The 25067-nt window shown below is 45.2% G+C and overlaps 1 protein-coding gene across 1 annotated transcript in view; it reads left to right on the top strand.

The window, feature by feature from the left end:
- Positions 1 to 220: 220 nt before the first annotated feature.
- The window catches only part of LOC105826531 (chromosome unknown open reading frame, human C5orf64), a 37122-nt gene continuing 12275 nt past the window's right edge, over positions 221 to 25067 (top strand). Inside the window, 4 exon segments of the mRNA XM_012664508.1 lie at positions 221 to 266; positions 20459 to 20493; positions 20496 to 20561; positions 20563 to 20658. Of these exon segments, the coding sequence (XP_012519962.1) occupies positions 221 to 266; positions 20459 to 20493; positions 20496 to 20561; positions 20563 to 20658 (243 nt within the window).

Below are 25067 nucleotides of genomic sequence, written 5' to 3'. Positions count from 1 at the left end.
AGTCTATCATTCTGATGATTCTTTCATGGCATCGATGAAGCACAAAAGCCTCCCAAATGGGGAAGACGGGTGGAGAGAGGTGGTGGGCACAGAAAGGCAAGCATGAGTCAGGTGCAGCCACGTGGCTCTGCCCCATGGCAGCTGCTGCCAGTGTTCATGTTTGCTGCTTGTCATTGTGTTGGTAGCACCCCTGGATGCTGCTGCCACTAGAGTGTGAGTGATGACCACGGGCGAATCCAAATTGGAGCCTACGGACAGCAATGGAGGTGAGGACTGCCAAACGCATGCACCTGGTACCAGGCTTGGCACTGCTAGGTGCTCAGAAGCAGTTCTTAATGACAAGCATGATAAATACTCCAAGGGGGAAGCAAAGGAAAAGCAACTTAAATAGAACAAGTTGAAATTTAGGAGCCGTATTCCCTCTACAATCTCAGTGGCCCTGGAGTAATAAAGACCTTCCTTGGAAAAAAAAAAATAAAGGAGGGGAGCAATTTCAGACAACAGGCAGTGTGAAATTCTTAGCACTACTCCTTCTCTGGTGTAGACTAGCACTTAGTTTTCTGTAAGGAACGGGGACATGTTATCACTATTCACTCATTTGATGGATAAGATGCAAAGTTAATTTCATGATGGAGAAATACCCAAGAGGTTGCTTGCTTTCCATTAATATAGAAGACATCTTCGAAACTAGCACATAGGAGATTAGATATACACATGTACCCACACACATATATATGGGAGAGCTGATAAATGCGTTAAATGCATAAATTATTTATTGGTCCTGGAACAGCATAAAACATGACAAGAAATGAGATATATCTGTGCGATATGCTTGCACACATAGAAATTGAGGGAGTATTTGTTTCCTCAGGTGGAAACATAATGCCAGAAAACATTCTGCCTTTGAAGAACAAAAGTACAAAGATGTTCCAACAACTGAAGGTTCTAGTTTTGCGCAATTGTTTATTATTCATTGCATTTGGAAACAGGGCATGGAGAAGACAATCATCTTTCCAGCCTACATCTCTTTAGCACACTTCAATTTAATGTCACTGGCTAGGTAAGATTTAACAAGATGTGTCTGTTGGCTGCAACAAACCCGGTTGACAAGAGCCTTGTGTGTCATGGAGCGGATCAAAAGTGGGCTTGGTTGTTGTTGAACAGTGTGTATTTTTAAAGAAATAAATTAATAATTTAAGTCGTTTTAGTGCGTGAGGAGGGCACTGAACTGACAGCTCGGGGCCGAGGCCTGTCTGTGGCCCAGGTGCATCATGGGTACTGGCCTGGAAACGTCCCCACCCAGCCCGGGAGGGCCCTGCTCCAGCCAGACTGAGGAGGAAGCGCAGCCTGGAGGTTGGGTCCCAGCGTGACCTTGGCCGTGCACAAGGCCCTGCTGGACAGAGTGGGGAGGAGACGACTTGCCAGACTTTCGTGCGGGTGACCGGGCAGGTTTAAGAGGTGAATACCTCTCTGGTCGTGACCTACCACGACTGGAACTAAACCTATGAACCTAACGTGGGAAATGGATGTAGCAACTTCTTCAGTTACTTTGTTTACTTTCAAATGACAAAACAAAATCCAAAACCAAAACAAAAAATAACTCAGAACAAAGTCTCAACAAACACGAAAAAAAAAAAAATTCCCCAGTCCGTACTAACCAAGTGGCTGTTATTTTTGGCTGTGGGCTGAGCTGGTGAGATGCTCTTTGGCCGTCTGTCGCTGTGCGCTGCTGTGACTGGAACTTTTTGTGAGCCGGGAAAGGGATGGTTATATTTGTCCTCTGGAAGGGAAGTTGCTGAGATAGAGAGGGAGCTTTGGGTCATAGGGTTTGGGCCAACAGGGGAAGAAGCAACTTACCTCGTGTCCCATGTCCAGCTGGGGAAGTGGATAGGACAGCACTGCCGAACGCTTTGGCAAAAGGAGGTCCCTAGGTGAACACACTGGAGGAGCTTGTTCCAGTCTGATGTCCCTGGCTGACTGCAACACAGGGTCAGCACTGTGTGTTTCTCTTCAGGTAGAACTTGGCCACCCGATCTAGACCTTCTCCTGAAATCATCTCCATGGAAGTTTCTATGACTTGGTTTACTAGTTACTATTCACATGCCCCATGTTTGCTACTAGATTGCGGGCACTTTGGTTTACTTTTATGACCCACACAGCTTCTACACACAAGAACACTTTAAAAATCAAATATGGACTCGGTTGTCCTCTGGCTTTAAGCTCTGGGTTGTGTGTACATATAATAAATTATTAAATCTCCAGTTGTGCTATAAAAAAGAATGACATTTGAGTCACGAGAGAAAAACAAGATTGTTGTTTATGAACATATTACTAAAATATGCATTTTGTAAGGCTCATTGATTTATTTCCAATTCAAGAAGCAACATAGACATACAAAACGGTTCATTAGATATTCATTATACCTCCTTAGCTGCTTTTATTAGAAGTGCCCATGGTGCCAATGGCAAGGTTGATGTTTTCAGGGGTTGAATCGATGCTTGAAACTCATCAATTTCTTATAGGCAGTTTTGGTTTAAGGTATTTTGATGATTTTATAGAAATGTTTTACCCCATTAAAAAGCTATAACTTAAACTGTGGCGCAGGGCAGGCACACATTAGATGATAAATGGCTGTGTGTAAGAGATTTCAAATTTGTCAAATCTGTATTAAGGAACTATATTTGAAATTGGTTAGAAGGTTGGGTGAATTCTCTAGGTAAAAATGACATTTGTTTTATGGATCCTTCTGAAACAATTCCCCAAGAGTTTTCATTTGAATAAATCACATCCAAGTTCAGCACTCCAGAAGCAGCTAGTGTGGTAGAGTTGCCTTTGCTGCTTTTCTGTTTCCTCTTTTTCTGGGAAAAGGGTTGATTTCCTCATCTGTAAAGGGAGTGAGACTAGATAACCTGGAGGTGGAAATATTTACATCTATTCATTCATTCATTAAACACTTATATATTTATTTATTTTGAGACAGAGTCTCACTCGGTTGCCTGGGCTAGGGTGCTGTGGCGTCAGCCCAGCTCACAGCAACCTCAAACTCCTGGGATCAAGTGATCCTCCTACCTTGGCCTCCAAAATAACTGGGACTACAGGTGTGCACCACCAGGTCCGGCTAATTTTTTCTGTTTTTTTAGTTGCCTGGCTAATTTCTTTCTATTTTTAGTAGAGAAAGAGTCTCGCTCTTGCTGAGGCTGGCCTCAAATTCCTGACCTCAAGCGATCCTCCCGCCTTGGCTTCCATTCAACATTTATTTATTTATTTATTTATTGGCAACAGGGTCTCACTTTGTCACCCAGGCTAGGGTGCAGTGGTGTCATTGTAGCTCACTGCAATCTCCAACTCCTGGGCACAAGTGATCCTCCTGCCTCAGCCTCCTGAGTAGCTGGGACTATAGTCATGTGTCACCATGCCTGGCTAATTTTTCTAGATTTTGTAGAGACCGAGTGCCACTCTTGCTCAGGCTGGTCTTGAACTTCTGGTCTCAAGTGATCCTCCCACCTTGACCTCCCAAAGTGCTAGGATTACAGGCGTGAGCCACTGTGCCCGGCCAACACTTATTTATTGAGTAGGAGTGGGTATGTTCTGGCACTAAAGGAACAGCAACGTACAAAACCTAATCCTTGTTCTGGTGGAGATGACATCCCATAAGGAGAAAAACAATAAACAGATGAGATAATTTCGTGAATAATTTACTGCCCTGAAGGCAGTAGAGTATTGTGAGGGTGAGTTGCTGTGGGTGGGTAGTGGCAGCAACTTTCTCTTAGAAGGGGTCATTTCAGCTGAGGAGAAGCCAGGAGTGAACACCCGGAGGAAGAGCATTCAGGAGGGGGAACAGCCAAGGCGAGAGGTGTGCCGTAGCACGATGGGGGTGGAGGAGACAAAGGCCTGAGCCTTTCCAGCATGGGTCTTCTTCCCCCACCTCTGCTGCAGCTGTGAGTGCTGTGCTGCAAGAAAACAACTGAGGCCAAGGGGGCCGTGGGAAGAGTGTAGGAGGGAGGGAGGTGAGAGGGCAGGACCACTGGGGTTGGAGGTGGATGGACACGTTAGGGTAGACTGGACATGCAGTGATGAACATACCCCCATCTCAAGCCTTCACCAAGCACCTGTTTCTTTGCTGCTCATGTTGGGGTGCTAGCTCACCTCCGAGTAGGAACGCAGATTCTCACCATCGTGTGTCTCCATTATCTTAGAGTCCTTTACTCCCAGACCCAAGAATTGGGAGCAGATAATGAGTGGAAGATTGGATTGAGGCCAGGCCTATACTGGCTGCTGGACTAGAATCCTGTTACGTGACTCCAGCTGTTAGGAAGGTTGGGAAATGTAGCCTTGCCGTGTGTTGAGAAGGGAGTTACTGATTGGCGAGCATCAAGCCAGTCTCTGCCACAAGAGAGAAAAGAGGAACTGAGGGGATTCCACTGCTCTCCCCCAAACCTTAAAGACATACGGTGCACACGCACCACCTTGGCCCAGAGTGCTGGGGAGAGAGCTGGATGGGGAGGGAAAGTCCTCACCATGGAGACTTCTCACCTTCCCACTAGACAACACACAGAGAAGAAAGGCGGGGCCAAGGCCACGATTTCAGCCCTGGAAGGGAGTTCATCTAGATGAACCCCTCACTTTAAGCTCAAACCAAATCATTTTCTGCTTGTTCGGAGTCTGGAGGAAAAGCCAGGTTTGGTGCCAGAGACTCCCAACTCTTATTTCTGGACATTCCAGGCTCCTCCCATCTGACTTCAGCCCATGTTCCTCCCAACCCTACTTCTCACACCTCAGAACTTCTGCTGTAGCCAGACCAGACTTCTTGAGGCTGCCCATCCAGTAGAGAATGGACTTCATCCCCATTCTCCTCCTGCAAGGCCAGGACCCCATCTCTTTCCAAGTCTTATGGGTCCTTCTTGTCTTCGTGGAACTTCCCTGCCTTCTGGGCCCTCAGCTGTGGGGGTCATGTGCACCATTCCTGTGCATCACTGGCCACTGAACCCGCTGCCTCAATGGAGAGCACCACAGAGAGGCCATGTGTGCCCCCCATTCAGCCCTCAAATGCGCTCAGGCAGGCCCTGTTTCCCGTCCTTTAGAGACATCTTGTGCAGATCCCATAGCTTTCCAGATTACTTCCAACTATTACAATAGTCCCCGTTTTGATAATGAGATTTTTTTTTTCAAGTGTAAAGGTCTGGTCTAGTTTAATGTAAAACTTTAATCTCACCTCCCAATCGAAGTTACCAGCTTAGGCGGAAGCTCGGGGTTGTGCAGGTGGGAAGGAGGGATTGATCTGCAAGTTTACTCTCCCTCTACCTCATCTCTTTTCTGGCTCTTGTAGAGTCCGGGTTGGTATTGGTGAGATTAGAGGGAGAGCGCAAAAAGTGCCTCACATCAAGATTCCCTCTTGGCTGTTGTTGAGAGGCCACACAATGCCCTTCGTCCTGGAGGAGGACCATCATTGGTTGTCTCACGGGGCACATCTTTGGGAACTTTGAAGAACCTCCTCCCACTCCTCGCATAAGCTTCACCCCTCTCCCCTTTCCTCTGCTCCAGCCACACTGTCCTTCCTTCCGTTCTCAATGCTGGCAAGTTCCTTTCTGCCTCAGAGCCTTGGCATTTTCATTCCCTCTGCCTGGAGCCCTCTTCCCGCCCCCTTTTCTAGGTAAGTCCCAGTCATTTTTTAAATCTCAGCTCAAGCATCAATTCTTTGGAGCTCCCTAACCTAAACGCTCAGCCCAGGCAGGCCTTAGTCACGCACTGTCACAGGCCCTGCCGTGAAGACGTTGACAGTTTGAGTAGTTACTTAGCACCTATCTTCCCCACTTGGATGTGGGTTCCAAGAGGACTTGATAAATAGGTATTTGTAGAAAGACAGAATAAATGGATTTTCCCAATAAGCTCACGAGCACTTGGACATGCCAAACAGATAGTAAGTACTCAATAATTATTTATGAGACTGACATGAAAATGAAGGCAAGAGCCATGTCTGTTAGTCTCTGGATTCACTATATGACTTAGTACATGGTAGGAGTTCAATAAATAGCTGTTGCCTAAGTGTTTTCAACAACCTCATCAGAGTTAACCCAAATATCAGAGAATTGGCTGGAATGTACTTCTGACCTGCACCTGTTCCTCAATGTCAGCAGAAATTACTCTGTTATTTTCCCAAACATCTATGTCAGCCAAGGCAGGTTGCCTGCCTTTAATCAGCTGACTTTATATTCCATAGTCCAGGAGGAGCAGGACTGCAGGAAAGGGATGCAGATAATGTAGCCATAAATCCAAAGAGTGACAATTTCTACTAATTTGTCTCTTTGTTCCTGTTAGTAAACTTATACCTCTATTAGCCCAACCAATCCAATTCTTGGTTCCCCAAATGGGGTCACCATATGTGCCTTCAACCTGACTTGTATGAAGACTTGTTTTATTAGTCACAATTAGTTGCAGGTGCAAAGACTGAGGGCACAACTAACTGTGTCTGGAATCACCTCCTCGCATATGCAATTAAACACTTGCACACTCAGAATTAGGTTCAAGTGGCTAATTGCACCCGGAAGTAGGTAATTGCAGGTGCAATTAGCTGCAAGTGCAATTTTTCACCCGAGACTAATTGCTCCCAAAGTAAGGAGACAGGGATTGGAAATTCAGTACTGAATGTATGTATGGTTATTGCAACCACCTGTGATTTCAATGGCCCTCCCCCTCTTGACTTAGAGCGTGGTGGCCTCTCTTTGGTCTTTACGAAGAGTTAGGTTGCTTAACTCCTTCTGTATATCTGTACTACAGCATTCTCTCTTCTCCAGTTGGGTCTTCTTTTCCTTGCCTAGATCTGCTTTCTTCAGAATTTCTTTCTTTTCTTCTGGAATCCCTGGCTATTTAAAGGGCATATGTTCCTCTACTGTTCAGCTGTATCTAAATCCCCTCAGAATCTAAGTAAGAAATGGTCAATAACTTGGACAGCTTGGTGGGTGGTAACTTCCAATTAGGTCTTGAACATTGTTCCTTGAGGAGTATCATTTGAACATGACAGATGAAAAGCTCTTTTCTGTGCCCCAGGTGATGAGGATGGACCACTCCATCACCCAGAAACTTGTCTTCACGAGCAGGTTCAACTTGACATGCTTTTTCCTGCTATCTTTTCTCCTGTATCAGTAAAAGTACAATCAGGAAAACAGCATAGTTTTTTTTTTAATGATTATAAAATTAAAGCATTATTGGAAAAAGTTCAATGAATTTTTATTCAAATTGAACACAGTAAAACTAACCAAGGAAACCAAAATTGTTAATACTACTCCAGAAAGTCTTTTGATCAGGTAAACATTATTTAGGTAAGGAGTTGATTACCATAGTTACTTTAACAGAAAGAATTGAATAAAGGGAATGAATTAAGCTGGTATTAGCAGACTGAAAGGCAAAAAAGGAATCCTGAGGTATCTCTCAGTGGTGGTAACTGCAGGAAGCAGCTGCCCCACCAAGGGCTGAAGACACAAAGGCAAGAGACTGGGGTTATTGGAACCTAGATGCTCAGAGAAGGGGCCCTACAGAGCTAGAACACAGATTTCTAGTGAAGGGGTGTCCCCTGGCTGATGCAGGCACCTCAGTAGCTTGGAGGAAGGATTGCACAGAGCTGGGACCCAGAACTTTGAGTGGGGCTGCCTCCCAGCCAGTACTGCACTGTGGGCCACCCGCTAAACACTGGGGCATCCATTTATAAAAAGGGTATAAAAGTGCCTGCAAGATGAGCCCTGGAGCCTGGGGCTTGTGGTCTTGGGTTGAATCAAACTAGGATGGAGCATGTTTTGCTATGAGAAGAGGAAGTGGCAGCTGCAGGAGAGAAAAGGGCATGAAGTTAGTGAACCAAAACCTTTGTAGGTGTGTGCTTTCGTGTGTCTTCTCTGTGTCCAGTTTACCTTTGCATGATTTTATTCATTTTATACAGGATGAAAATGTGTGCATTTGTGTGAGAGAGAGAGAGTGCACGAGAGAGAACTGTCACAGTGCGTCCAAGCCAGTGGTGGTTTCAAAACAGTGGGCTTGGCAGGTGTCCACAGCTGGCCCTGCCCAGCGATCTGCAGCAGATTTCATTTCCTCACAGCTCACCTGGCTGGGTAATATCCTCTTTCCTTTCCTGCTGCAAGAGTCCAGGTCCAGCCTGCAGCCGACCTCCAGACTCCTGCAGAGTGCTGACTCCTCCACTTCCCTGCTTAGTCACTCAGAGGTGGGACGGGATCCCACTTGCTAAGCTGGTGGCGGCCTCAGCTGAATGCCAATGTGATGGGCGGCCGACCCCTTTGAACTCCTGCTGGCTATTGAATCTGCCTTTGTTTAGACCCTGCGGTGTACATGGCCTGGCGACAAAGCCTGGGTGAGGAAGTGGGAGAGATGACAACCGGAGGGGGACAGGGGAGGGCAGGAAGGCCTTTGGCTTGGCCTGGGCACCTAGTGACGGTTTATTGCTCCAGACAGACTCTCCTGCTCCATGGCTCCAGCCAAGGGGCTGTGAAGGTCACTCGGCGCTGGCTGCCCACAGGAAGGCAGTGTTTACTCGGGTAGCAGAGCCAGGCTCCTTAACGGATTGCTTCAGCAGAGCATTTCCCCTTGGCAGGGGAAGCGAACGTTCCTTTGCCCTTATTGCCCTGCATGGTTGCAACTTAGGCCTCTGGAGAGGGGACACAAATATTAGGGGGGTTGGGTCCCCTACCAGTGGTTTGGGGTAAGAAAAACATTTTTTTCCTTAGGAAAATGAATAAAAGCACAAGATGAAAAATGCTGAAAATGAAGGAAAAAAAAACAACAGCTTTAAGAAATCTGACTAACCTGTAATGGGCACTAATAGCATTTAAAAGTGCTTCTCCCCACACCTCCCCTGTACAAATAGTGCATTCATTCATTCATTCATTCCACAAGTATTTTTTGAGTACCTACTCTTGCCAGTTGCTGGGGACAGGACCCTGAACAAGACAGATACAAATTCTAGCTGAGGGAGCTTCTGTTCTTGGTGGGGGAGGGTCAAGACTCCAGTGTCTACAATTCCTATCCTGGTTTCACTGTCCATCTATCCGGGCACTTCCCTGGGCCCTGCATTCTGTTCACACCCATTATTTTGATGATTGCTTACTTTTCCCAAAGGATCAGAGTTCATTTAACGATTTCACCCCTGTCCGGTATGTGCTCTGTTTCCCGTTGTCACAGTTTTAAATAATGCTGTGCTAAATACATTTGTGTAGGAAGATTTAAAAAAACATTTTGTATTTTGGGTAATTTCCTCCCTGGCTATATCCTTCACACTGTCAGGCAGGACTCTTGGTTACAAACAACAGACTTCAAATCTGGTTAACTTAAGCAGATAGGGAGTTTATTGCAAGGGTATGCAGTAGCTTACGGAGTTGACAGAAGGCTGGAGAAGCAAGCTCAGAAAAGTAGCAGGAACGAGGGTGGAGAAGGAAAAGCATAGCACAGGCCCACGCCCAGCACGGCCTGCCAGGACCCTGCCGACGTCCCCGCCTCGCTGTCTTTGACTCTCCATTCCACTGACACTCCAGTGAGGACTCTCCATCCTCCCCAAGTCTCACGACCTTGAGCTCCCAAGTGCAGGGTGAGCTTGGCTTGGCTGAGCCTGGGGCACCTGCTGCTTTTTCTAGGTAGTGTGGGGAGGCAACAGCCGTCCTTCTTGGCTTTCCTGGCAGAAGTGGGCTTCTGCCCCTCACCCCAGACAGGGAGGTTGCTTGGATCCTGGGTAGGAAAGAGGAGAAACAGCCACTACGGACAAATGTATGCCTTCTCTTCTTACATGTGTGTTTGCTATATGTGGGACAACAGAGGGTGAGGGCACAGTTAAAGGCACACTGAATTCTGCCTGCCACAGTAGGGTGTACACACCACTCAGCTGTGCTGGAGTAGGGGCGCTCAGCACCTCCAGCAGCCCTGGGGGCCTGGGGAAAAGAGGGTGAAATTTACATGGATGGTCTCCATCTCCCAGGTAAGGAAACTGGGCTTGGGAAGGATGTGTGACTTACTCCGGATCACACAGCCAGCACACCTGAGCCAGCCGGGACTCGAGCACAGGTCTCCCGAAACACCAGAGGGTTAGATGGGCTTGCATTGCTTCCCTGAGCTGGGTTTGTGGCTGGAAAGTGGTGCCCGGAGCAATCCCCTTGCTGGGACAAAGGCCCTTTCAACAAAGAGGCCTTTGTAACAAGCCTTTCTTTGTCTGGCCACCAGGCTGTTCCTGGAGTAATTAAGGCCTGCAGGCCTTAGATATAAGGCTGGCTGACACTATTTGACCGTAATACAGCAATTTGAGTTTTGGTGCCAATGCTATAGTTGAAAGGCACGCCTGCCCGTTCCCAGACACCTAGCCGTGAGTCATGTGGCTAGACTGCCCTGCCCCTCCTGCCTGGCCACTCTGTGTAGGGGAGGAGAGCATCCACCCGTCCTGTGGGATGGGATGCTAGTGACAGTCCTGGGCAGTGCCAGGCAAGAAGGCTGGCTGGCGTGCAGCCCTTACTGCTGCGGCCCACTCTTTGGGAACTGCCGATGGACATCTGGCCCACTGCTGCCCGAAGGAGAAAGGTCACAGCCTCCTGAGGGTCCCTGGGTATCGGGTGCTGCCCACCTGCATGTGTCCACTAGCGCTCAGCGCCCTCCCTCCTGGAGTGGTGAGTAGCTGCTTTCCTTTTTGTCTAGGGAGATATTTGCCACTGGATGCCCGTGGGGTCTCGGGAGCCAGCACTAAAATTGGCTTGTGTTTTTAGCCATCTTCTGTGAGTCTGCACCTTGATGTTAAAGCCCCCTCATCCAGAGGAGAAAAGACAAGCTTGACTCTCCCTGGAATGAGGAAATTAGCCTTTTATCAGAGTTGTACCGCTGGGGACCTTGGGGGACACCGCATGTAAGCTTGGTCTCTGCCCTCGGAGAACTTTACATGTCTCTCAGGGCAGCCACCACTTGGAGGGGAAGAGAGAGAAGCCTTTCTCATTAAAGACAGCGCCCTGGGTCACCACCTTGCGCAGGCTGTGTGCGCTGCCCCGAGCCTCTGCTCTCCCTGTCTTCTGTCCCCTGCAGACTCCGGTGCGCGGCTCATCTGCTGGGCGAAGCAGGGAATTTCAGGGTCTATCGTAAAGGGGAATTTTGGCATTGGTAGGGTTAACATTTATGGATTTATCTATTTGTGAGGACCTGAAATGATTTTTAATTGTGCTGAAGCGCACGTTTCCATCACACGGGGTGGTGAGTCACTTCACTACTGAGAACTGGGCACCCGGTTTCAACAGTCTCGGGCTCTCCGTTTCTCATCACCAAAGGCGATCTGAGAGGGGACTTCATGCCTCAGCAGTATTTGAGGATCTGGGGAGTCACGAGAGTCTCAGGCGGAGTCTCGCGGTGTGCGGGAATTCCCTGGTGGTGCGGGCGCTGGGGTCTCTGGCTCCCTCCTTCCTTCCCTCAGCCCCGGCCACGCGGGGCCCCGCCCAGGGGCGGGACAGCATCGCATCCTCAGGGCGCACAGTGCTGGCTGCATTGTCTGCAGAGAATTTAAAACCAATAATAAAATTGACTGTAAGTCAGTCTGCTTTTTATTATCCCCAGGCCAGCAATTCTAAACAATGTCAGTGATAAAATAATCCTCCCCCCAAATCTTTTGTTGGTCTAGGTTCTAAACAATTGTTGTGGTGACTGTTGAATTTTATTTATATAATTCACGCGTGTGTGTGCACGTGCGCACGCACACACGTATGTGTACGTATACACATGATTCAAATTAGCATATGTAATTACTTATTCTTTAATAAACCTATTCGATGTGAAAGTTAATCAGAAGAATTTCCAGTGAGAAAGAACAATTCAAGGAGGTTCAAGCTGGCTTCAGGCACAGTTTGTGTCTCCACCTTCCGCGGTATCAGGTATGGCTGCGTTTAAACAATCGATAAAGGATGATAGCACAGTGATTGCAAAGCTAAGACACGAAACCTGAGTTAATTCAATTCCATCATTCTACGTGACCACTTGGAATTTTCATTTGTGTTTAAAATTTAGGGAATGCAAATTTTAATCCATACATGAAATATTTGACTGAATTTAAATAATGGCTTGAAAATTGAAATTTATTCTGTTTAAATTATTGTTTTAAAGCTAATGACTGAATCATGAGAGTAATAATAATTAATGATTATTACATGATTAACACTGAATATAATTTTGTCACATAGAGGATGGGTGTTAGGAAATGATCAATTTTGAGTGTCAGCTATGCGAGGCCGGCCACTGCCTGTGCTGATTCGCAGAAATCACTCCAACTCGTTGCAACAGGAGGGCATTGATAATCAGGTATTAATTGGTCTACAAACATTTTGGGAGGGCTGGACAAGCAGGCTCTAGATGGAGCTTCCAGAAATAACTCCAGCTCCCAGAATGACTCCATCTCTGATGTGACCGAGGAAAACTGCATCCCCTGCTGTCCCCAGCAGAGCCTCCTGCCCCTCCATGACCCAGGCTAGCAAAGTAAAGACCTCATGCTGTGCCTCCCAGCCCACTTACCTGGGCTCCAAACTGAGGTGTTCTGCGAGTGCCTCTGATTGGCGGAACCCAATCCCATCTGGGACCCTACCTGCAAAGGAGGAAGAGAAAGTTATTTAATAGTCTTTCATTTTCCAGTGTCTACAATGTGGATGGTTGCCTGGAGAAGTTTGGGATGGAGGTTGAGCAATCTGGTCCACAGCATCTTCCACATCTACCGAGCAGAGTCTCTACACTTGACCTTTTGGTCTCCAGAGGGGTAAGGACCTCTAGAGACCTGTTTGGCAGCCAGGTTCTGGGCCATGCTGGCTTCTGGGGAAAACGGCTGCCTCTGTAGTGAAGCATGTCCAGCTCAGCCTTCCTGGTGCTGTCCCGTCCCCCTGCCCTGGGACCTTCTCTGCCAAGCCTCCTCTGCATGGACTCTTCTGCTGGTGTGTTGGGAGGATTGTCTCCAGATCTTCTCTCCACCAGCTCAGCACCATCTACCGGGTAAGGGTTGCTCCTAAACCCCCACAGCTCTTCATAATGCTGCCCCTAATTTCCACCTCACTAAAATGCATGTGTCTTTATCATTATTATTATTATTTTAGAGTCATTTTTCAGGGATTCTTCTCAAGACATATTTTCAGATTAAATATAACTTTTGTCCTCAGGGAGTTTTCACTATCATTTTCAAAACACTAAAAATACTCTAATTTGCATCTATACTTGGGCCCCTAAATCTCAGCCCTCCTGTCCCTTGTGAGGGCAGAGGGTGTTTGTGTGTGATGCTGGGACTGAGAAGTAGGTTTGATGATAACTGGCTTAGAGGGTGACACTGCAGAGGAGGGTAGGATGCAACCTTGACATGGAAGTGCCGGGTGGGGCTCAGCCTCCTGGAGGAGGTCTGAACGCCTTGTCCCATCAGGACACTCAGAAATGTGTCCAGAATTCTGTGCCCCAACACGGAGTGAAGCCAAGGATGGGATGTGGGCTTGGCGGTATCTCGGGTCCTTTTCCTTGCCCACTGACTCACACAGGTTCACACCACTCTCCTGAAGCCTTTTCTCTTTCTTCCCTGCAGCTTCCTAGTGTTCTAAACTACACTTATGTCTATAATGGGGACAGGGATTGGACCCATTATTATTGCCTTCACTGAATACAGGAAGTTTCATGCCCTCATTTCTTATTGAACGTGGACCCCTCTTCCTAAATCCGTGTTCTCTTCAAAGCATGGTTTCCCAGTGTCCTGCAAGGACATACCCCATGTTCAGTTTTATACACACGTGTATGTATAATATATTTGTATGTTTCTGTGTGTATATAATTTATTTCTTCCTGGGTTCCCATTTACCAGAATAACAAGGCATCTTGCCAGTGCCTCAAACCATCCAGGAAGCCTCTCCAAAGAAGAACATGGTCAAGATCAGACTCCTCTCCAAAGATACAGTTAATTCCAACCATCACATTAAGATTCTGGAGTTAAGAGCACATTGTGAAATGTGAATCAATGTGACGTTGTCAAACAAAATGACCTGTGGGCCTGGGAGGTTGGTGCCTGTAGGAAGAGGCCAAAGTGTGCATCTTAATCTTGATTTCCTTTGGGAATATTTCCTCCATTGTGTTCCTGACTCCGATTATGTTCTTGTTCAATTAAAATAGCTCTAGTCCCTAGGGCTGGAGAGTCTCTTCTCTTCTTTTCTTTTCTTTTCTCATCTCTTTCTTTCTTTCTTTTGTTCTTTCTTTCTTTCTCCAGGAGAAATTGATATTGTTTTGTTATTTTTATCAGTGACAACTGTTGGTTTTTGAGCAGTAAGGATACGTGTGTGCAAAATCCTATCTTATTAGGAGGAAATGGAATGGATTTAAAGTCCTGCTTGGTGTATACATTATTTAATGCACAGGGGCCTTAGAAAACCAAAGTTCCACATTTAGAGTTTGACCTCAAAATGGCACAAACAATCCTATAGGTAAGCACAGATTTCTTCATTTGTATCCACAGTCTCAACATATTATGATGCCTTTAGCCTTAAGAAAATTTCAGTTGGGATTTGTATTTAACACCAAGCTTATCTACTGTTTGGTTTTAAATGTATAGTAGGAACTGTATAAGCCAGGTAATAACAGAGGCTCTGAATTCCAATATAGGGTCTGTCTTTCCCTGTCCATAAGGTGATCTGGAAACTTCTCTGCTGCATATTGTCATAGCCATTTTTTTGGGATCTCAAACCACAGCATAGTATTTAGAGTATCCATCCATCTCCATATGTGGACTTCACTCAGATGCTCCCCAAGCTCTCTTTCAATTTCTTTAGCTATGTACTTCAGTGAACTGCAAACAAACAGATCATTTTCCTGGTGGTGATAAAGTGGTAATAGACTTTACTTCATTGCCTAGTGCCCTTCAGATATGCTTCTCCCAAAACTCCTCAGCAGAACAAAAATAGTTACTGAATTTGGTTACTGGTACACAATGAAGTAATAGCTAAATAACATAGTTACATGGTTATAATATAGTTAAATCATGCAGCAAGTTGCACACAATAGAAAATGTAGTTAGGCAGAGAGAATGAAATTAAGGGTTAGAGGTAAAAGAGAGGATATATCTTTAGATGTGATTTGAAATGAAAAGTAGAGACCCTCGAAAGGACACAGATGCCACCAGATGAAGCCTGAGGCCTAAGCTGCTTCTCTTGTCAGCTAAGACAAGACTGGGGAGGACAGTGGGAAGGACATGCTCAATTGACCATATATCTCATCTTATGTAGCCCTTCTTTTCCCCTCCACTGTGATTGCTCTGATTTAGTCCTATTACCTCTTTCCTGGCCTTTACAATTGCTAAATAGCTGATCCTCCAGTAATCTTCTGATTTATCCCACAAAGCATTGCCAAACCAATTGTCCTCTACCACTGCTCTGATTATATCATCCTTCTCCCAAATGCTTCAAGGCTCCTTATTACTCACCAACGTGGAGTAAGTACCACTTTCTTAGTCTGGCATTCATGGCCTTGACATGCTCTTTGTTCCAGCCCTGCTACTCAAAGAGTGTCCCAGCACCTCAGCCTCCCCTGGGAACTTGCCAGAGATGCAGAGTCTCAGCCCCACTTTGGGCCCATTGAGTAGGACTCTGCATTTTAGCAAGATCCCCAAGTGATCCACACGCACAGAAGGTTTGGGAAGTACTGCTCTAGCCAGACCAAAATGCTCACAAATATACCCCCTGCTTCCTATTTCTGGCTTTTGCCCATGCTGTTACATCCTCTTTTACTCCATCTTTGCCTGCCCACACATGGGATCCTTTTTATGGTCATCCCAAATGTTACCTCCTCTACAGAACCTTCCTCCATTGTCCTAGCACCAGGCAGGCCCATCCTCAGGAGGTCTCCAAGCCCTTTATGAATCAAACCACCCTGGTGAAGGGGCAGCTGTAATTCTACCCCTTGACCTGGTCCTTTTGGCCATAGGGATGGGTCCATGGTTGGGTAGTCTACCCTAGATAGTGGCTGGCCTGTAACCCAGAGTGTGGCCATGTGAAATGTGAGTGGGGACAATAAAATTCTCTCCCTACGCTTTAGAATTCAAATAAGGCAGTTAGCAGTGATTGTTAAAACTGAACACTGGGAGATAGAGTCAAGGTCATGAGAGGTCATGTGCAAACTACAGTTACAAGGAAACAGAAACTTTGAGTACGCCAAGTTGGTAAGCACAAACATGCAGCTGTGGTAGAAATGCCATGAGAGGAAGAGAGAAATGGAGAGAATAAGGGATTCCTAGACCTGTCCAAGTTTGTGATGACTTTCCTCTACTAGGTCATACATTCTTATAACATCTTCTAATCCCCATTACTTGAGAAAACTTGCATCAGTCTCCATTCCAATTGCAATAAGATTGTGTCCTCTCATTTTGAGCATCTAGCCAGGTGCATGCTTAAAAATAATGATAGGTTGACACACATTGAATTCTAGGGAAGCAAAAGCATTGTGGTGAAGAGATCTTGGAAGGAAAGGGATAGGATTTATCATGAATAAGGGCAACTGAACTGCAGAGTGGTCAGCATTTAGTTGAAATCTCTGGTGCATTGTACCAATCAGGCCAAAGAGCCACAAGCCAATGTGTGTTTTTAATACAAAGCTGTTCAGTGTCATGGCAGCAAAATTAATAATTCCTATCTCTCAGAAACCTGATCTCAGTTGATGCTATTTCATCAGTAAAATAATTTCTTGAAGTTAGTTGAATGTACCAAACACAGGTTTCCAGCTGGTCAACAATCTTCCTTCTTAACCTTTAATCTGTTGCAGGCTGTTCCTACAGATTACAGGGCAAGGGTGTTCTGAGAATGATGGGTCTCTGCAGACTGAAGCAAGCAGCCTCATTGCTCCCACTGAAGGTCAGTTTGTGAATGTGTGGACATGGCAGTGTCTGCAAAGGGTCCATGTGCATGAAGAGAAATGGTTCTGTGCATGCGTGATTTTCTTTTAGCATGGGTTATCGGGCTGAATCTGAAAAGTGTCATTATGGTTGTTTGGAAGGAAGGCAGAGAGGGGGCTCTAATTTTTCAAGTACATGGGGATTTCTCTCCCCTGTCTTAACTCCCTCTTGGAGAACATCATCCTCCAAATCTGGAGGTTTCATCTGCTTTTAAGCTAGAAGCTTCTTCTTTAATGGCTTTGTGACTCACAGGGCCCGGGTGATGGTTGCTTTTTCTGTGTATAGAACTATAATCCTTCTCAATTATCAAAGACATAAATTACTATTATTTCCTTACCAGATCGAACATCTCGCTTAAATATGTGAAAGAAAAATTGTTGGTTGTCTGGTGAATTTTCCTCCTGGAAAAAACTGCCTATTCTTAATCTACAAGTTCAATGAAAGTTCAAAAGTTTATCAGTGCAAACTCTATATTCTAATAATTCATCAACCAGCTTCTACATCCACATCAGGAGGCTCCAGGTTGATACTTTTTTTTCATCTCCTCTCCCATGTACAAGTAATCAAACGGCACATTTCCTGGGCATATCACAAATACCTATTGATCATAATCAGAGCACAGATGGTATGAGAGAGCTTGGCTGACACACAGGCCCTGATGTCAATCACAGGAACAAATTGATTTTGACTGCCTGGCCACGATTCTTCTACCCCAGCAGAATTCCATTCAGTGCTGCTGTTTGGAGAATTTTGAGCAGACAGCATTTCTGAAGGAGTGTCATAGTCCAAAGTTATTAAAGAGGTAAACTTGATTACTGCGAAAATGGTGATTTTAATGTACTTCATACTTGCCTTTACCACAAGAAGGTCAATATCTTTCTCTGGCATTGAAAGAGCTCTTATCAATTTAAAACTTATCCTGATTTAAGTCTGCTACTTAGGAAAAAGGAAATACTGATTCACATTTTTCTATGACAGTATGAAGTGTAATTAATACTTCTCTCCAACAGGGATTTGTTTTCTCACTCATTTTTTAAAAAATGAACAATTTTCATTGAAATTATTAAAGCACTCACACTTATGCCATCAGTCTCTCCTCTATGACTTGGGTGTAGATATGCATGCTGGAGAATGACGTAGAAAGAGAGGACCAATATCCCCCATGCTACTGTGAGCGATAGCACTCTCTGTGAGAGCCAGAGAAGAAAGGATTTTCTTTGACACTGTCCATTCTGTCCATTGCTTCACTGCTTTGAACATCCAGGCTGCCAGGACAAACCCAGCAGGGAATGGGTCTGACTCCATCAGGGAAGGGATTTGGAATGTGAACGAAGAGTGGCTTGGGGACCAGCCTGTTCTGTCCTTACCCCAGTCCTCAGCCCCAGGCTGGCATGTTTTCCACCTGGTCATTTTTTCTTGTTGTTTAGCCATCCTACGCCTTCTCTCTTGAATTGCTTCCCACCTATATGCTCTCACTGATGGTGGGAGGGGAGCTGGGTGACGATGCTTTCATGTTAGGCCTGGGACAGCCATTTTCGACCACGTGTGCTCTGATGAGTCAGTGGAGAAAGCTTATCTGTGGAGACCAGCAAGTGATCAAAGCTGGCAAAGAGATGAGAGACCTCAGCCCCTGCCAGGAACTGAAAGTAACCCTGGCTCTGGGGTTTGCAGTGTCAGACTTGTCAGACTTCCTGTGACCCAGCTCTCCTACCCTTGTCCTCGAATGCTCTTATGCTTGCCTGTGGTGCTTTTGAATAGGTCCTTGTTTTTCTTAAGCTGGCTCAGATGAGTTTCTGTTCTTCAGCACCAAATATGCCCAGACTACAGTCTCCTGTTAGAGAGATTCAGATGGAGAATTTCAGTCTTCCTCATTTACCTAGTCCAATGCCTGGGAACTAACTCTAGGAGATGGTGGTGCTCTCTCTCATCTGAATGCAGTTCCACGAGACAGATTGTGCCAGGAGAAAGGGGTACTGCTCTTTAAGTGTCCGAGTCTGTCAACTTCACCTTCAAAGCCCCCACACTCATCCTCTGATGGTCGCCCCTGCTCTCAGGCACTGACCATTTCCTTAAATCATTCTGCTGTATTCATTGTTCCCTGGGGTTGATTAAAGTTGGCAACATATTTTTTTTGCTGTTTTTCCCATTGAGAGATGGAGTCTAATTGCCATTCTCTTAAATATAGGCTGGCCTTCGTGACCTGCTTGAACACTAGAACGTGGTAGACGTGATGTTTGAGTCTTCCCAGGTTAGGTCATAGGAAATCGTGCAACTTCTGCCTGTGCCCCTTGGGACACTGTCTTGGAACCCTAAGCTGCCTTGTAAGAAATCCTCCTATCCTGAGGCTGCCATGCTGTGACAGGTCCAAGACATGGTGGGGAAGATGAGAGAGATAGAGAAAGAGATAGAGAGAGAAAGAGAGAGAGAGAGAGAGAGAGAGAGAGAGAGAGAGAGAGACAGACAGACAGACAGACTGCAGACTCCAAGCACCAAACTTGTAAGTTCCACCAAACTTCCAAGCCATCTTGGAAATGGACCCTAGTCCCAGCTGATGCCATGTAGATCAGAGATAAATCAGCCAGCTGAGCCCTTCCTGACACAAAAATTGTGAGCAAAATAAAATATTTGTTTTAAAGCTCTAAGTTTTGAGGTAGTTTGCTACACACCAACAGATAACCAGAATATTCCTAGTCATCTCAGGGGTATTCCAGCCTCCTTTCCTTCCCTTGTACCATTCTCTAGCCCAAGGAAAACTTCTTCTTTCTTCTCTGTCTCTATTTCCTTTGGTGATCAGGACAAGAATCTCCCTTTCCAAGTAGCCTTCTCTGATGACTTACCTCTTCTGTAGCATGTTTGGCCAAAGCTACTCTTAGAACACTTTGCTTATGCAATCCTGTGTGCCTCTTTGGTGTACTGTGATGTCCTAACTCCCCAAAGGCAGAGCTCATTCTTGCTTTTTTTTTTTGGTCCCTCTGCACCTTACCAGAGTCCTAGACAGAAAGGATACATGTTGAATCTCCCAAATGCTTTTGTCTTGAGGCTAAGACAAGAGCCCTAATCACTTTAAGCCAAATTTATATTGGTAGTATTCAAAGGTTTGTCTGTTCAATTACACATTTTCAATTAGGTATTTAGATTCAATTAGGTATTTAGATTGAGGTATTTTCCACATTTTATTCTTAGATTGTGTGTAGACTTTAAACTTTTGGGGTGGTTGGGGAAAAACCCCAAGGAGCACAGAAAGAAATTCCCACGTGGTATAAATAATGGGCAGAGTCAAGTGACGTACTGTAAGTTTGTTTGCTTGTCAACACATGCCTGTATTATTTATGGGAGGTCAGGGTCAAATTCTACATTTATAGTTTTGTTCTAGCTTGGATGAGCGAATATCTTTTAACCACTTCACCTCTTTCTAAAACCTATTTTGTTTGGACTTCTCCCAGCCCACCACAATGAACTTTCCCATGTTCTCAGGACATTTTTTTTTTTTCATTTTCATTTCCAAGTACCCTTTGGTTTCTCTTTCACACACACCGTTCTTCTTAGCAGTGTTCAGAAACCTCATTAGCGTCCAACCTCCTCAACTCCTCAATTAGGCAGAGTAAACATGTATTACTCGGAATCGCCCTACGCTGTAGTAGAAACGGACAGGGTTCAAGCAAAATGCTGGGCTAACACGCAAGGATTTGGCCACTGAAGTTTATTTCCCTTCAGTCAAATTCAGATCACATCTTCCTGAATTTTTCTATGTAAGTAATTAAGCTCTTGTCTTCAATTCTTCAAGGATCACTGTTTCCTTTTCTGCCTATACCCATTCATTCTTTTATTCATGGTGAGTACTTACCTATGATTGTATGTGTACCATTCATTTGTGAAATCATCTGCTGGCAGATTTTCCCAGTTTGCTTAATCTAACAATCACAAAATCAGCCACATGACAGCGGAAGAACCAAACCGAGATGCGGAGATCTTTTATATTGGTACAAAAGAAGAAGAAAGGACACATTTAAAATGTTCTGCTTCTTAAAGAATTCTATTAAAAAAAAAACAGTGAAGTTATTGCACTTCTCCCTAGAAATTACAACTGTATAAATTCTAACTTTTCCCTGATACAAGGAACATTCACCACATTCTATTCATGTTCATAGGTCGTGACTAAGATAAATAGATTTTAGAGAAACATTGACGTGGGTGTGCTCCAAGTGGGAGGAATTTCATGTTCCAGGCTCCTTGCTGAACACCTAGCATGGCAGAGACTTTGTGAAGTTTGTACCTGACTCCTTTTAAAGGAGGATGTGACTAAGGTCATAGTGTGATAAATCTGTGACACAGCAGTGTGAAGAAACACGGATCTGGAGAGAGGGGAGCAAAACAAGCTGGAGTGAAAAGTTCAAATGCATGGGGGTATTCTTACAAGTAAGAGGCAACTGAGGGGTATGAGGAGTAGCTTTTCTAGAGGTGGCTAATCATCAACATTTCAAACAGGAACACACTTGTGCTTTCTCTTCCTCCCCTGCTGTCAGTTGTAACTCCACACACGTGTGTGCACACACACACACACACACACACACACACACACGTGCATGCGCGCGCGCACACACACACAGCTTATTTCTGCTTAATACCCGATCTGTTGAGAAGTATTTACTCTTCTTCATCGGAATGCTGAATTGTGACATAGTCTTCAGTTCCTTAGCAACAATCTCTCCTGCCACCCCTGTGAAATTCTGGTCAGCTGAAGGAAAAGGGAATGCTGAATTGTGATGGAGAAAACCTTATTTTAATCACAAATGTGTAGGAATAAGGACAGGAGAGACGGGTCAAGGAAGCTACATTTGAACAAGTGTTTTTGATTAAAGTTTATGTGAGCACAGAAGTCCCCTTTAAGTTCTTTTTTATTGAGTAATTTCCCTTTGATCCTTGAGTAACTAAAAGAAAAACCAGCACTTGACATTAACCTGGGACTTAGAGCCAGCCCCACGGTAGGGCTCCTTGGCCCGACTGCTGTCGGCCCGCCTGACAAAAGCCTCACCCAGAGCAGTGTGAGCACGTTCATCTCTCTTTCCCAGCCGGGCTTTTTCCCCTCTCATCCGGGCGGGGATGAAGGGCAGTCGCTGAAGCAGTCATTCTATGTGTGCTTTTCCTTTTCTTGTGATCCACTTCAAAGAGGCTGCTCAGGAGATGCTGAGGACAACGTGAGAAGATGTAGATTATCTCGTCTTGTGGCCTAGAAAAAGGGCAGAGATCACCTGGGTACCCTGGGAATGCTGAGAATTCCATCTCATCATCCCTCTGTGTTCTTTTTGTTAGAAATGATGCAAAAATAATTTCTTTATTTTTGGTTTTTCGAATAAAAGCAAATCATTGAAACAAGAACAAAGCTAAAAGGGAAAAATGCAAAACTCTTTTTAAAAAAGTAGATGAATAAAGAGAGAGAGAGAGAGAGAGAGAGAGAGAGATACCTAAGAAAGCAAAGATTATTTAAACAACTCTGAGCATGTTTTAAAAAACCGTATCAGTGCAATTTACCTGAATTCCCAGTCTCCATATTTAAATGTCTGATCAGTCATTCGGTTCCAATACAGACATGATGTTTGAAGGCCACTTTGTAATGGTTTTACCCTGGTTCAGATTATTTGCAATCCAGGGGGAAAATGTGCATTCTGTGCGAAAGCAAATAGAAAACATATCTGAACACAAATCAAAAGAATGATTACCACACTCACGCTCTGTACCCATTACCGGGTCCCCAAGGCACTCGTTCTGTTTGTCTTGGCACTTTTTCTTTAGCTGCCTTTGGTTGGACTGGGTGGGAAAAACAACCACCATCACCCACAAAACCCTGGGCAGAGAATGAGGGCAGTGGAAATGGATAACATGAAAAGACGAGACATCCTTCAAGGGCTTGGTGCTTCAGACTTCATGGTGGGGGGAGCTCCTGGGGGAGACCTCCTCAGGCTCTCACAGAGGTCTCTGCTGAGTGTCAGGAAGTGCCTGACCATCGGCGGGAGGGGAGCCCTGCTCTCATCTCAATGTCTAGCAGGCCTCCACTCAGTGGGTAATGAAAAATGGCATTTGCACAAAGTGGAGAGAAAAAGCATTGTTTCTACAGCACATTATACTTTGCACTGCTCAGGGAACAACATTTCATATCCTGTAAAAAGAATTATCTATATAACTTACTGTGCATGGCAGAAAAGTTGCCATGTGTCTTTAAAAGAGCTGTCTCCACACTGGAAAAAACAAAACAAAATAAAACAAAACAAACTGTCTCTCCCACTCCCCACTGACAGAATAGGCTGTGTTTATAAGCAAATCCACTCAACCCCTTAATGATGACCTAGAATAAACATCTGACATACACTAGCTTTCAAGCTCTCCTATGTTTAGGCATGAATTGTTCATTTCTGTGCCTTTCGTATCCAGCCCGAAGGAAAGACAAATGATACAAGGGATGATTTACATTATCAATGGAGGCAGAGGTTTTGCCTGTGTTTATCTGATCCTATTTTATTGTGTAACAAACAGGGAGATAACTAGCCTGGTGCACAATACCCATTCAATTTGAGCCACCCACCCCATTTCCATGTTGACTTTAATTTTAAAATATATTAAAAAGACAAGCTCTTGTATAGTAATACAAGGCTTCTTTGGTTCAGGCAGGCACGTAGGGAAAGGATGGGTTTCACATCTAGTGTCAGGCTTCCTCTCTATTCACCCTCTCCATAAAGCTGGCAAGGGCATTGCAACTGGGTCTTTTCTCTCTAACCGCACCAGGAGAATTGGCACTCCACTTTATGAGGATCATGTGGATGCCCAGCTCTGGTTGACCCTGCATTCTTAGCAGAGCACTGGAAACTTGGAACAAATTCACCTAGCATCAGAAAAGACTGCTGGGAATCTGCATGAGCCTGGAGTACGCTTGCTTTTCCTTTAGGAAAAATCTTGTCATCTCATGAACTATCAGTCTGGCCTGGAAGAGAATTTGATGAAACCAACCAAAGGCCTCCAGGACCACATTTGAACACAATGGCCCAAGACTGAATTCTCCAAGTATCCCCTTTGGAACTAACTACTCATTTTCATGTAGCAGAAATTGATCTCTGAAGACGGGGGGCGGGATGTGGAGAGGGGACTTCTTAGCTGTCTGGGATCTGTCTAGTGCTGGATGTGCCAATCTTCAAAGTTGTCTTAACCCCACTGCAGAGGACCCCTGTGACACTCATGGAGATGGGGTGGTGGTAGAGGTAGTGCAGGTGGAAGATGAGCCCACGGAGACGGAGCGGCAGTGGCGGTGGGAGATAAGCTGGCCCTATATATCAGGTCCCGTACCCTTCTCTGAATTGGCTTAAAGAATGTGGGGGAAAGTTTCAGTTCTGGGTCAGAAGAAAGAAACTCCAGCTGGTTGCTCTGATTGACTGCAACTATAAACCAGGATGAATGTATGGGGAGTCCAGAAAGTAAACAGTAGCAAACAAATTGAGGAAAAAGACCAGAGTTTGGAGTACCACTGAACTAATGGTGAGTTTACTGTTATTCTCTCTGAGATCTCCCATCCTGAACACACTGTGGTCTGGAAGCCAGAAGTGGGCACCAGGGGGCAGAGAAAGCTCCAGGAGAAGCTGGTTTAAGGGGTGGGAAAGAAAACTCCTAACTCTCAGGAATAGTGCAAAAACCCATTATTTCTTTTTTATTTTCTCTGTTCCCTCACATGCCAGTCCCCAGGCAATCTCTTAATGGCAGCAATGGGAAAAAAGGAAGACATGAAGAGCAGAGTAAATGAAATCAAAAACATAAAAATAATAGAGGGGGAAAAAAAAGAACCCAAAAGTTGGTTCTTTGCAAAGATCATTAAAACTGATGGACCTCTAATAAGTGGGGTGGGGAGAAGAGAGAGCAAGCGTGAGAGAGAGAGAGAGAGAGAGAGAGAGAGAGAGAGAGAGAGAGAGGAGAGAGAGAAAGAGGAGAGAGAACACTATTACTGATACCAAGAATGAAAGAGAAAATACTGCTATAGATCTCACAAACAATAAGAAAAAAAAAAGCATCAGGGAATACTACAAGCAACTCTATGCACATAAATTCAAACTGAGAAGAACTGTACTGATTCCTTGAAAAGTCCAAACTACCAAAACTCTCAAAATGAAATAGATAAACT

The sequence above is a fragment of the Propithecus coquereli genome, unplaced genomic scaffold (genome assembly GCF_000956105.1).
Source record: "Propithecus coquereli isolate 6110/MARCELLA unplaced genomic scaffold, Pcoq_1.0 Scaffold9, whole genome shotgun sequence".
Lineage (NCBI taxonomy): Eukaryota > Metazoa > Chordata > Mammalia > Primates > Indriidae > Propithecus > Propithecus coquereli.
This window is presented reverse-complemented; position numbering and strand designations above follow the sequence as displayed.